Below are 12635 nucleotides of genomic sequence, written 5' to 3' on the forward strand. Positions count from 1 at the left end.
TCTATGCATAGAGTCTTCAAGATATAGAATCCATTGCCAGGAAGAGTCCACTCCAGTATACAATGTACGTGGTCAGAAATAGAGTCCGCTCCAAACTGCAGAGTCCGTTACTAAAAACAGAGTCTGCAACCAAGGGCAGAGTCCACTCCTGAAGGCAGCAAATGCACTCCCCACAGCAAACAGGTGTTCAGTCTCCATGGAGTCCTGGCCCACTCACAGGAACAGTACATTGTACAGGTGCAGTTAACTCACAGCAGTTTGGTCCACTCTTGAGGGAAAGGTGTTCTCCCAAACTCCAGGATACAGCAACTGCTCACCTCCCAGCACACACACAGGTGTTCAATCTTCAGAGGCCCAGTCCCAGGGCTAGGCTTCCCCACAGGAACAGCTCCACTGGTAAAATGTATGTCTTCCACAAAGGCTCAGTCAAAACACCAATAAAAAGTGAAAACACATACAAAAAGCAAAAACTAGAGTCCAAGGGCTGAAAATGTGTTGCTGGTTAAAGCACAGCAGGTTAGGCAGCATCCAAGGAACAGGAAATTCGACGTTTCGGGCATAAGCCCTTCATCAGGAATGAGGAGAGTGTGCCAGGCAGGCTAAGATAAAAGGTAGGGAGGAAGGACTTGGGGGAGGGGCGATGGAGATGTGATAGGTGGAAGGAGGTCAAGGTGAGGGTGATAGGCCGGAGTGGGGTGGGTTTAATTTCTGATATGGCTAGGAAGAACTGTTTGTTTAGTGTGTGGATTCTTCTGTAGATGAAGACCTCACTTTGCAGGTCTGTGAGAGTGTTGTCTTGAGCTGGGGTAGGGCTGACTGCAGGGAATGTAGGTAGCGACGCATGGCTGCAAGGGTGGAGCGGAGGATCCGGAGGGAGGTCTGATGCTGGAGGCTTCGGATTTATTGTAGGTACAGGTTGTCCTGGTTGGGTCCAAATTTTGTTGGCTGGAATGTAGTTCGGAGTCCGTGTGGGATCAGTCGGTTCCGTAGGCAGGTGCTGAGGAAGGAGATGTGGCTGTGGTAACGAGTCTGTTTGAGAACGTGGCTGAAGAGCTTCTGTGCAGAGGAGATGACCTGGGGGGTGCAGTGAGAGAGAGACTCACTGAAATCCTTGTAGAGGGAGGAAGAGAGCTTCTTCAAGGAAGGCATCCTTGCAAGAGGATTCGCAGTAGGTTAAAATCTTCGGGTAAAAAATGAGGTCTGCAGATGCTGGAGATCACAGCTGAAAATGTTTTGCTGGTTAAAGCACAGCAGGTTAGGCAGCATCCAAGGAACAGGAAATTCGACGTTTCGGGCATAAGCCCTTCATCAGGAATGAGGAGAGTGTGCTAGGCAGGTTGTCCAAGGGCTAAGCCCTAGCATAAAATTAACATTGTCCTTTTCTCAAAGGAATAAAAAGAGAAAAGAGTAACACACAGGCTGTAACCAGCCAGCGAAACAACAATCCGCTAATGAGAACTGGGTTACACCTGAAGCACATTATGTGCACCAGGAGTTTAACAATCAGTCCTCACTAAGAGAAATGCCAATTAACAAACTGGCTAAATAATTCAGCCAGTTCAGTAATCAGGTTTCTCTCCCTCCAGAAAAGAGAAGCAGAAACTAACAGTAACATGCTGACTGTAACATCAGCCAGCACAGAGTCTGTCCTCTAAATTGGGAAGACCGCTGAATCTCCTGTTTTTTTTTTAAAATATCTATATTTTTATTTAGTATTTGGTAAGTTTTACAGATACGGTCTTCAAATGGGTTCGCAGTTCCATTCAGGCTGCTGGGTCAAAGAGTTCTCATTTAGAAGTTCAGGTCTGTGGACGTTGCTCAGATCACTTTTACTCTTTCGGCTTATTGACTTTGACATTTACATCTGCTGCTTTCTTGGCCTCTGCTTGGTACTGGGGTTTCAAAGCAGCTCTCACAGCTTGTGCACAGATTCGAGAGTACTGGATGTAACTCAGGCCCGCCTGCCTCCAGAACGCCACCATCTTGCCCAGATTCCGGTCTCCGCTTCAGACAAGATGGCGCCTGTTAGCCAGGGCTCCCTGATTGGACCAGATTAACAGCCACAATCAGGGAACTCATATTCTATGAGGTCCACCTGGCTGACCTCATTACTATCATTGCTTCCCTCCCTTTCTAAGTCGAGGAACATAGGATTATTCTTTTTCTTGTAGCCGTTCCTGGCTGTTTATGCACTGGGATGGTTTCTCTGGCTCAAGCTTGGATAAGGGTGGTGTGTACCAGACAATAGCCTGCATCTTGCACCTGAAGTGTGTCAGAAGAAGCTCATCCTCTTCTTCAGGCAGTAAAGGTGGCCCGGCTGCAAATTCCACTATGTCTATCTCAGACTCCACTGTTTCTTTGACACCAGATAGATGGGGAGAGCCCACAGATTCTGACAGTCTTTCCAGCGGTTCTGAGGGGCCAGGTATGTTTTGCTCCTGCCCTGTTTGCAAGTTTGCAGCTTTCATGTGGTCCACATGATTGTTTAGAACCACATCACCCATCAAATTTTATAAATCATGGCATGTCCCAAATAACGGCATAAACCTATCTCTTGTCACCACTGAAATAACTCCACAGAGGCCGGTATACTGTGATGCTTTATTTACTTGTACTCCCTGAACACCAGTCTGGTTAACATCCCCAATCAGGGAACTCGTATTCTATGACCTCATTACATGGAACCTAGGTCTCATTGAACATTTTCCTCTCTAAATTTACAGCCATTTAAATAATGCTCTGCATTCCTATTTCTGCTACCGAAGTGGATAAGTTCACATTTATCCACATTATATTGGATCTGTCATGCTTTGTTCACTCACCCAGCCTGACCAAATCACACTGCAACATCTCTGCATCCTCTTCACTGCTCAGCCTTTCTCCCAGTTTTGTCTCATATGCAAATTCTTAAATTTACATTTAATTCCATCATCTAAATCATGAACATGTATTATGAATAGCTCAGGTCATAGTGAGATCCCTGCAGTACCCTGCAGTTGTCTGCCATTCTGAAAATTACCCATTTATTCCTACTCTTTATTCCTGTCTGCTAACTAATTTTCTCTCCATATCATTACACTACCCCCAATCTGTGTTTTAATTATACACATAAATCTCTTTTGTGGGACTTTGTCAAAAGCCTTCTGAAAGTCCAAATGCACCACATCCACTTGCTCCCCCAATCAAATCTACGGTTTGCATCCTTGAAGAATTTCAGTAGGTTTGTCAAGTCTGATTTCCCTTTTGTAAATCCATGCTGACTGAGTCTGATTCTAAAACTGTTTTCTATGTCCTCTGCTACAAGATCTTTTCTCATGGACTCTAATCTCTTCCCTATGACACATGTCAGACTCACTGGTCTATAATACTCTGTTTTCTCTCTATCTCCCTTTTTAAATAGTGGGGTTGCATTAGCTACTCTCCAATCTGTAGGAAGTGTTCCAGAGCCTGAAGAATCTTGGAAGATGATCACTCTTGCTTCCACAATTTCTGAGGCCACTTCCTTAAGTACACTGGGATGTAAATTATTAGTGTGGCAGGAAGTGAAGACTGCAGATGCTAGAGATCAGAGTGTGGTGCTGGAAAAGCACAGCTGGTCAGGCATCATCTGAGGAGCAGGAAAATTGATGTTTTGGGCATAAGCCCTTCATCAGGAATGTGATCCTGATGAATTCTTGATGAAGGGCTTATGCCTAAAACGTCGATTCTCCTGCTTCTCAGATGCTACCTGACCTACTGTGCCTTTCCAGCAGCACACTCTCAACAGTAAATTATTAGACCATGGGAATTTAACAATCTTTAATCCCATCAATTTCTCCAACACAATTTCTCTACTATTACACATTTGCTTCAGTTCTTCCCTCTCACTAAATCCTGAATTCCTTGTCCTTTCTGGTACGCCATTGGAGAATCCTCCTTCCTTTGTGAAGATAGAAGTGACGTATGAATTTTGTTCATTGGCCATTTCTTTGTTCCCCATTATAAGTTCCACTGTTTCTGACTGTAAAGAACTTGCGCTATCTTTCACCAATCTTTTTCTCTTTACGTACCTGTAGAAACTTTCATAGTCAGTTCTTATGTTCCCCGTAAGCTTAGTTTCATGTGCTATTTTCTCCTTCTTAATCAGTCCTTTGGTGTTCCTTTGATGGCTTCAAAATGTTCCCAATCCTCAGATCTATTGTTTAATTATTGCCAATTTGTTTGCCTCTGCTTTGCATCTAATACTATCTCTAACTTCCCAGGTAAGCCATGGTTTGGTCACTGTTCTCTTTGCATTCTTGCGCTAGCATCTCCAATCTGTTCCATCATTCAGTGGCTGATCTGTGGCCTCACAACATATGCTTGCCTTTGGCTCATATACCTTAACACCATTGCTGAACAAAAAGAAATCTATCGCATAGATAAAATTGACAACTAATCCAGCGTCCACTGTATTTTGTGGAAGAGAGTTCCAATCTTCATTAGTGAGATCCAGCGAGGACTCAGTGACGAGAGTGTTGGTGGAGGTGAGATGATGCCGAAGAGTGGTGACTTCCACTTCAGCCACAGCAGTGTGGCAAAGGGAACTTGGGCCTGGTCACCAGGCCCATGCCATGTTGGCACATTTAATAAGAAGGACTGTAAAGTTGGTCACTTTTTTATTTCTTCATTTTTCTGCCTTTATAGTCTATGTTTTGATTTATTTTCCTGTGTTTTAAGTTAGCGCAAGAGAATGCCGACACGATTCAACATTTTTCACTGTATTTTGTAACAAAATACACATGACAATAAATAAATCAAATCTTTGCATGATAGTCTATGATGATGACACAACTAATCAGGGCAGAAGACGCAGTACGAAATATTTATCAGCTATCGTTTATGGATTGCCGTTTTCAGTGTTAGCACCAGTTACCACGCGGTGGTACTGACTGCCCGTGGTGGTTACACTTGCTGGATGTCATCACCTAGTGTTTCCCACGTATGAGTTTTGATATTTACGGTCCTCGTGTCAGGCCTGAACCTCTGAGCGCCGACATATTCTATTATTGACAATTGCCACTGTTGCAAAATCGTTGAATCCAGCACCAACCTGTCCGTCATGGAGAGGCCATACACCCCAATCAGATAAAGCTCAACCCGGATCAAATCAATAAAAGAGGGTCTTTGTAATTTTGCTCTCAGCATGTCCACAACTTTGATGAGGCCTTGTATCCTGTGGGTCTTGAACAGTGCAGTAACTGAATATGTTTCTCATGATGCACAAATAGAAAGTACTGAATATTTGGGGAGGCCTAGGAAGGTGATGGCCTCGTGGTATTATCGCTAGGTTATTCATCCAGAAACTCAGCTAATGTTTTGGGAACCTGGATTCAAATCCCACTATGGCAGACGGTGAAATTTGAATTCGATTTTTAATGAATCTACTGGTGACCATGAACCCATTGTCGATTGTGGTTCACTAATTTGGTTCACTAATGACTTCAGGGAAGGAAATCTGCCATCCTCACCTGGCCTGGCCTACCCGTGACTCCAGAGCCACAACAATGTGGTTGAATCAAGTGCCCTCTGAAAAGGCCTAGCAAGCCACTCAGTTGTACCAATCATCACAAAGTCAAAGAAATGAAACTGGATGGATTGCCTGGCATTGATCTAGGTACTGGAAAAGACAACAGCAGAAATAGCCCTATCAGTGCTGCAAAGTCCTCCTCATTAACATCTGGCTGCTAGTGCCAAAATTGGGAGAGCTGTCTCGCAGACTAATCAAGCAACAGCCTGACATAGTCATACTCACAGAATCATCCCTTACAGACAATATCTCAGATACCACCATCACCATCCCTGGATATGTCCTGTCTCACCGGCAGGACAGACCCAGCAGAGGTAATGGCATAGTAGTATAAATTGGGTGGGATTTGCCCTGGGAGTCTTCAACATTGACTCTGGATCCAATTAAGTCTTATGGCTTCAGGTTAAACATGGACCAGGAAACCTCTTGCTGATTACCACGCACTGTCCTCCCTCAGCTGATAAATCAGTACACCTCTATGTTAAAAAAACACTTGGAGAAAGCATTGAAGAAGGCAAGGACTAACGTACTCTGAGTGTGAGCTTTCAGTATCCACCACCAAGAGTGGCTCAGCACCAGCACTAATGACTGAGTTGGTTGGGTCCTAAAGGGCATAGGTGCTAGACAAGGTCTGCGGCAGGAGGTGACGAAACCAACAAGAGGGAAAAACATACTTGACCTCAGCCTTCCTGATGAAGGGCTTATGCCCGAAACATCGAATTTCCTGTTCCTTGGATGCTGCCTGACCTGCTGCGCTTTTCCAGCAACACATTTTCAGCTCTGATCTCCAGCATCTGCAAACCTCACTTTCTCCTTGACCTCATCCTTACCAATCTGCTCCTGTAGGTGCATCTGTCCATAGCAGTATCAGTAAGAGCGACCACCACACAGTCCTTGTGGTGACAAAGTCATGCTTTTGAGAATAACCTCCATTGTGTTGTGTGGCATTATCAACGGGCTAAATGGAACAGACTTCAAACAGATCGAGCAACTCAAGACTGGGCATCCATGAGGTACTGCGGGCCATCAACAGCAGCAAAATTGTACTCCAGCACAATCTGTAACTTCATGGCTTGGTATGTTCCCCCACTGAACTATTACCAGTGTTAACCCGGGTTCAATGGACAGTACAGAGGGTACACCAAAATCAGTAACAGGCGTACCTGAAAATGAGATATCAACCTGGTGAAGATAGAAAACAGGACTACATGCATGTCAAACAGCACAAGTAGCAATTGATAGACAGAGCTAAGGGATCCCACAACTAATAGATCAGATCTAAGCTCTGCAGACCTGCCATATCCAGTCATGAGTGGTGGTGGACAACTCACTGGAGGAGGAGACTCCACAAAGATCTTCATCCTTATTGATGGAAGAGGCCAGCACATCAGTGCAAAATACAAGACTGAAGCATTCGCAACAATTTTCAACCAGAAGTGCCGAGTGGATGATCCATCTCGGCCTCCTCCACTGGTCCCCAACATCAGAGATACCAGTCTTCAGCCAATTCAATTCACTTCATAGTTAAAGACACTGGGTACTGCAAATGTTACATGCCCTGACAACATTCCGGCAACAGTACTGAAGACTTATGCTCCAGAACTTGCCACTCCCCGAGCCAAGCTGATCCAGTACAGTTAAAGGTTGTTGGCATCTACTTGACAGTGTGGAAAATTGCCTAGGTATGTCCTCTCCACTAAAAACAAAATAAATACAAGTCAGCTAATTACCTCCCCATCAGTCTACTGTCGATCATCAGTAAAGTGATGGAAGGTGTCATCAACAGAGCTATCAAGCAGCACCTGCTTAGCAATAACCTGCTCATTGACGCCCAGTTTGGGTTCTGCCAAGTCCACTCTGCTTCTAACCTCAGTAGAGCCTGGGTCCAAAATGGACTAAAGAGCTGAATTCCAGAAGTGAGCGAGAGTGACAGCCCTTGATATCAAGGCTGCATTCGACCAAGTGTGGCATTAAGGAACCTTGGCAAAATTGGAATCTTTGGGTATTGTGGGCAAATTCTCCAGTCATACCTAACACATTGGAAGACGGTTGTGATTGTTGCAGGTCAGTTACCTCAGTTCCAGGACATCACTGCAGGAGATCCTTAGGGTAGTGTCCTTGGCCCATCCATCTTCAGCAACTTCATCAGTGATCTTCCCTCCATCGTGAGGTCAGAAATGGGGATGTTCCCTGATGATGACACAATTTGCAACTCCTTAGATACTGAAGCAGTCCGTATTCAAATGCAACAAGATCTGGACAATATCCATGGTAAACTAATAGAGAAAGTGACCCCATGGTAAATTAATAGAGAAAGTGAAGTCACATGGTTGCAGAGTGTTCTAGCTAGGTGGATAAAAAACTGATAGAGCAATAGGAGACAGAGAAATACTGGTTGAAGGGAGTTTCTTGAAATGGAGAAAGGTGACCAGTGAGTTCAGTGCTGAGGCCACTGTTGTTTGTAATATACATAAATGATCTGGAAGAGGGCACTGTAGGTCTGACCAGCAAGTTTACAAATGACACGAAGATTGGTAGAGTAGCAGAAAGCTTAGGGGACTGTCAAAGAATACAGAAGAATATAGATAGACTGGAGAGTTGGGCGGAAAAGTGGCAGATGGAGTTCAGTCCAGGCAAATGTGAGGTGATGCACTTTGGGAAGTCTAATTCTAGAGCAAATTATACAGTAAACAGAAGAGCCTTGGGAAAGGTTGATGAGCAGAGAGATCTAGGAGTTCAGGTCTACTGTACCCTGAAGTTTTCTGCACAGGTGGATAGAGTGGTCAAGAAGGTATATGGTATGCTTGCCTTCATCAGATGGGGTATTGAGTATAAGGGCTGGCAGGTCATGTTAAAATTGTACACGAAGTTGGTTCGGCCGCATTTAGAATACTGTGTACAGTTCTGGTCACCAATTACCAAAAGGATGTGGATGCTCTGGAGAGGGTGCAGAAAAGATTTACGAAGATGTTGCCTGGTGTGGAAGGTGCTGGCTATGAAGAGAAGTTGCGTAGGTTAGGTTTGTTTTCATTTGAAAAAAGGAGGTTGAGAGGGGAACTTGATTGAGGTCTACAAAGTCAGAGAGTCATAGAGATATACAGCATGGAAACAGACCCTTCGGTCTAACCTGTCCATGCCGACCAGTTATCCCAACCCAATCTAGTCCTAGCTACCAGCACCCGGCCCATATCCCTCCAAACCTTTCTATTCATATACTCATTCAATTGCCTCTTAAATGTTGCAATTGGACCAGCCTCCACCACTTCCTCGGGCAGCTCATTCCATACACGTACCACCCCCTGCGTGAAAACATTGCCCCTTAGGTCTCTTTTATATCTTTCTTCCCTCACCCTAAACCTATGCCCTCTAGTTCTGGACTCCCTGAGCCCAGGGAAAAGACTTTGCCTATTTACCCTATCCATGCCCCTCATAATTTTGTAAACCTCTACAAGATCACCCCTCAGCCTCCAACACACCAGGGAAAATAGCCCCAGCCTGTTCAGCCTCTCCCTGTAGCTCAAACCTTCCAGCCCTGGCAATATCCTTGTAAATCTTTTCTGAACCCTTTCAAGTTTCACAACATCTTTCCGTTAGGAAGGAGACCAGAATTGCATGCAATAACCAAAAGTGGCCTAACCAATGTGCTGTACAGCCACAACATGACCTCCCAGCTCCTGTACTCAATATTATGACCAATAAAGGAAAGCATATCAAATGCCTTCATCACTATCCTATCTACCTGCGATTCCACTTTCAAGGAGCTATGAACCTGTACTCTTTGTTCAGCAACACTCTCCAGGACTTTACCATTAAATGTATAAGTCCTGCTAAGAATTGCTTTCCCAAAATGCAGCACCTCGCACTTACCTGAATTAAACTCCATCTGCCACTTCTCAGCCCATTGACCCATCTGGTCAAAATCCTGTTGTAATCTGAGGTAACCCTCTTCGCTGTCCACTACACCTCCAATTTTGGTGTCATCAGCAAACTTACTAACTGTACCTCTTATGCTCACATCCAATCATTTCTGTAACTTGAAAGGTATAGACAGGGTGGATAGAGATAAGCTTTTTCCCAGGGTGAGGAATTCCATAACGAGAGGCCATGTGTTCAAGGTGAGAGGTGAAAAGTTTAAGGGGGATACACATAACAAGTACTTTACACAGGGTGGTAGGTGCCTGGAACGCTTTGCCAGCAGAGATGGTAGAGGTAGGCACATTAGATTCATTTGAGGTACGTCTGGACAGATGCGTAAGTAGATGGGAGTCTGAGGGATATAGATGTTTAAGAATTGGGCAACAGTTTTAGACAGTAGATTTGGATCGGCTCAGGTTTGGAGGGCTGAAGGGCCTGTTCCCGTGCTGTAAATTTTATTTGTTCTTTGTTTTTTTTAATCCAGGCTTGGGTTGACAAGTGGTTGCGCCCACACCTTCCCCCTCACCTCCATCCAAGAACCCAAAGGATCCTTCCACATTCAGCAGAGATTTTCCTGCACATCCAAATACCTCTCCATTGAGGAGATAGGACATCAACACGCGGAACCTTTCAGGGAATATCTCTGGAACACACACACACACACACACACCAAACCACCCCACTGCCCTCTGGCTGACCACTTCAACTCCCCCTCCCACTCCACAAGGACATGCCAAATCCAAGCCACCCGGCGACTAGAGGAAGATCACCTCATCTCCTGCTTTGGGACTCTTCAAACACATGGCATCAACATTGACTTCACTTGTTTCCAAATCCCCCCTCCCCCCACCACATCCCAGATCCAACTCCCCATCTTGACACTGCCCTCCTGACCTGCTCTCCCCATCTAACATCCTTCCCATCTATCTACTCCACTTTCCCCACCAACCTATCACAATCACCCCCCCCATCTGCGTCTATCACCTTTCCAGATACCTTCGCCCCACCATCATACTCTTATTTATCTCTGAGCCCCTTGCCACACCTCCCCCCATCACATTCTTGATGAGGGGCTTTTGCCCAAAACATTCACTCGGCTGCTGCTTGACCTGCTGTGCTTTTCCACTCTGATATCCAGCATCTGTAGTCTGCACTTTCTCCTGACAAGTGGCAGGTAACAGTCGCATCACACAAATGCCAGGCAATGAGCATCACCAATAAAAGATAATGTAACCACTGCCCATTAACATTCAGTGGTGTTACCATCACTGAATCCCCCACTATCAACATCCTGGGTGTTATCATTGATCAGAAACTCAACTGGACTCATCACATTGTAAGAACAAGTAAGAGGCTAGGGATACTGTGGCGAGTAACTCACCTCCTGACCCCTCAAAGCCTGTCCACCATCTACAAGGCGCAAGTCAGGAGTATGATGGAATACTTCCCAATCACCTGGATGAGTGCAGCTCCAACATGCTCAAGCAGGTTGACATCGTCCAGGAAAAAGCAGCCCGCATGAACGGCACCACATCTACAAACATTCACTCTTTCCACCATTTATACTCAGTAGCTGCAGTGTGTACTATTTACAATATGCGCTACAGAAATTCACTAAAGATTCTGAGACAGCACCTTCCACCTGACAACCACATCCATCAAGAAGGACAAGAGCAGCAGATACATGAGAACACCACCACTTTCAGGTTCCCCTCCAAATCACTACCATCCTGATTTGGAAATATATCACCATTCCTTCACTGTCACAAATCCTGGTACTCCCTCCATAAAGGTATTGTGGTTCAACACACAGCAGATGGACTGCAGCAGTTCAAGAAGGCAGCTCTTCACCACTTTCTGAAGGAGCAACTAGGAACGAACAATAAATGCTGGCCAACCAGTGACGCCCACATCCCACAAAAATGAATTTAAAAAAAATGAATCCAGCTTCTTGTATCATTGTAATATAGGCCAGTAAAGACATGATGAACTAGTTGGCCTGCTTTTGTTGCTGTTAGGTTTTGTTATTCTAAAACTCAATGCTTTCATAGTTGAAATTAGATATTCCGTTGCCAGTCGTGCCTATATCCTCAGATTTAAAATAAAAATACATTCTAAAGAAGCAAGTCTCCATGCAAGTCAGATTTGATTTCAGATCAATATTATGAAGTTGTTACTGTGGTTTGAATTGATAGCACCGGAACTACTGCATTTATGCTGATGCAATTGCTGGAAAGCTGCATTTGCAATTTCATATTCCTGCCCAAAGGACATTCAGTAATTTGGGGGACAGGCCACACAAGCCAGCCATGTGACAACTGCAATGCTTGATGGAGACCTGGACTCATGCACAGCCACAATATATTGACAGAACTACAGGCAGCCAGGAAGTATATTTACTGAACTTTTTTTCACATAGCGGTTCATATTGCAAAGAACAGCATCATACGCTGTGATCCACCTGCTCATTTCAGAAAGTCAACTAACTTTAGGAAAAAAAGTAAAGAAAACTTTTAATGTGATGAGAGATAGGGGTTATGGCTCTTAGTTGCTGGAAAACCTGGCTTTGAAAAGATTATGGTGGTCTGTGTGCCAGTCCTTTCTTAGCAACTCTTTTTGGACTTGATTTCTGTAATCACAGGTGTGTGTTCATAAGGGAAAACAAAAGCAAAAGCACTACGTTATCCTCCTGGTATTTTGGAGACTAGAATTGTACAAAGTACTTTGAATGACCTACTCCTGATCCTGATGCTTGTGTTCTTCTGTGTATTCCAAGTATAGTTCAACCAATGTTATACACAAATTTAACAAGGTTTTAGCGCTTTTCAACTTTATCCCTTGAAAAATCAATCCCAGAGCCTTTTTTTTGGGATTTTCCTGTGCAGCTGCTTTGAGTGATTTGTATATCTGTCCCGTTATATGTAATCTTCTGCTCCTTTTGTCCATTTAGATATTAATTTTTCTCACGAGTGTGTGGCCTCCTTATCCTTTATACCAAAAAAAGGACAACCTTGCATTTATCTACGCTAAAGTCTAGTTGAAAGTTGCATGTCCATGCTGCAAGTTATTAATGTCTTTCTGTATTTTGTCAGTGCCTGAGGTGGTGGTTTGTACCTTCAACATGCAGCAATGAAACCAGTTAAAGCTGGGGCCAGCACAGCAATATAAATGG

At 44.4% G+C, this 12635-nt stretch overlaps 2 protein-coding genes across 2 annotated transcripts in view; one reads left to right on the forward strand and one right to left on the reverse strand.

Annotated features, from left to right (window-relative positions):
* The window catches only part of LOC132822058 (MICOS complex subunit mic25-like), a 544468-nt gene that overhangs the window by 291516 nt on the left and 240317 nt on the right, over positions 1–12635 (forward strand). The gene's annotated exons all lie outside the window — the stretch shown is intronic.
* LOC132822057 (ATP synthase subunit epsilon, mitochondrial-like) lies at positions 1681–2018 on the reverse strand. The gene has a single exon (XM_060835067.1). It carries the CDS (start codon positions 1980–1982, stop codon positions 1830–1832), a length of 153 nt encoding a protein of 50 aa, XP_060691050.1. The 5' UTR covers positions 1983–2018; the 3' UTR covers positions 1681–1829.

This window comes from Hemiscyllium ocellatum, chromosome 14, assembly GCF_020745735.1.
Source record: "Hemiscyllium ocellatum isolate sHemOce1 chromosome 14, sHemOce1.pat.X.cur, whole genome shotgun sequence".
In the NCBI taxonomy this organism is placed as follows: domain Eukaryota; kingdom Metazoa; phylum Chordata; class Chondrichthyes; order Orectolobiformes; family Hemiscylliidae; genus Hemiscyllium; species Hemiscyllium ocellatum.

What these genes read in the sequence shown, in the direction of transcription:
- LOC132822057 (XM_060835067.1), bottom strand. Translation starts at nt 1,982, where the DNA reads ATGGTGGCGTTCTGGAGGCAGGCGGGCCTGAGTTACATCCAGTACTCT.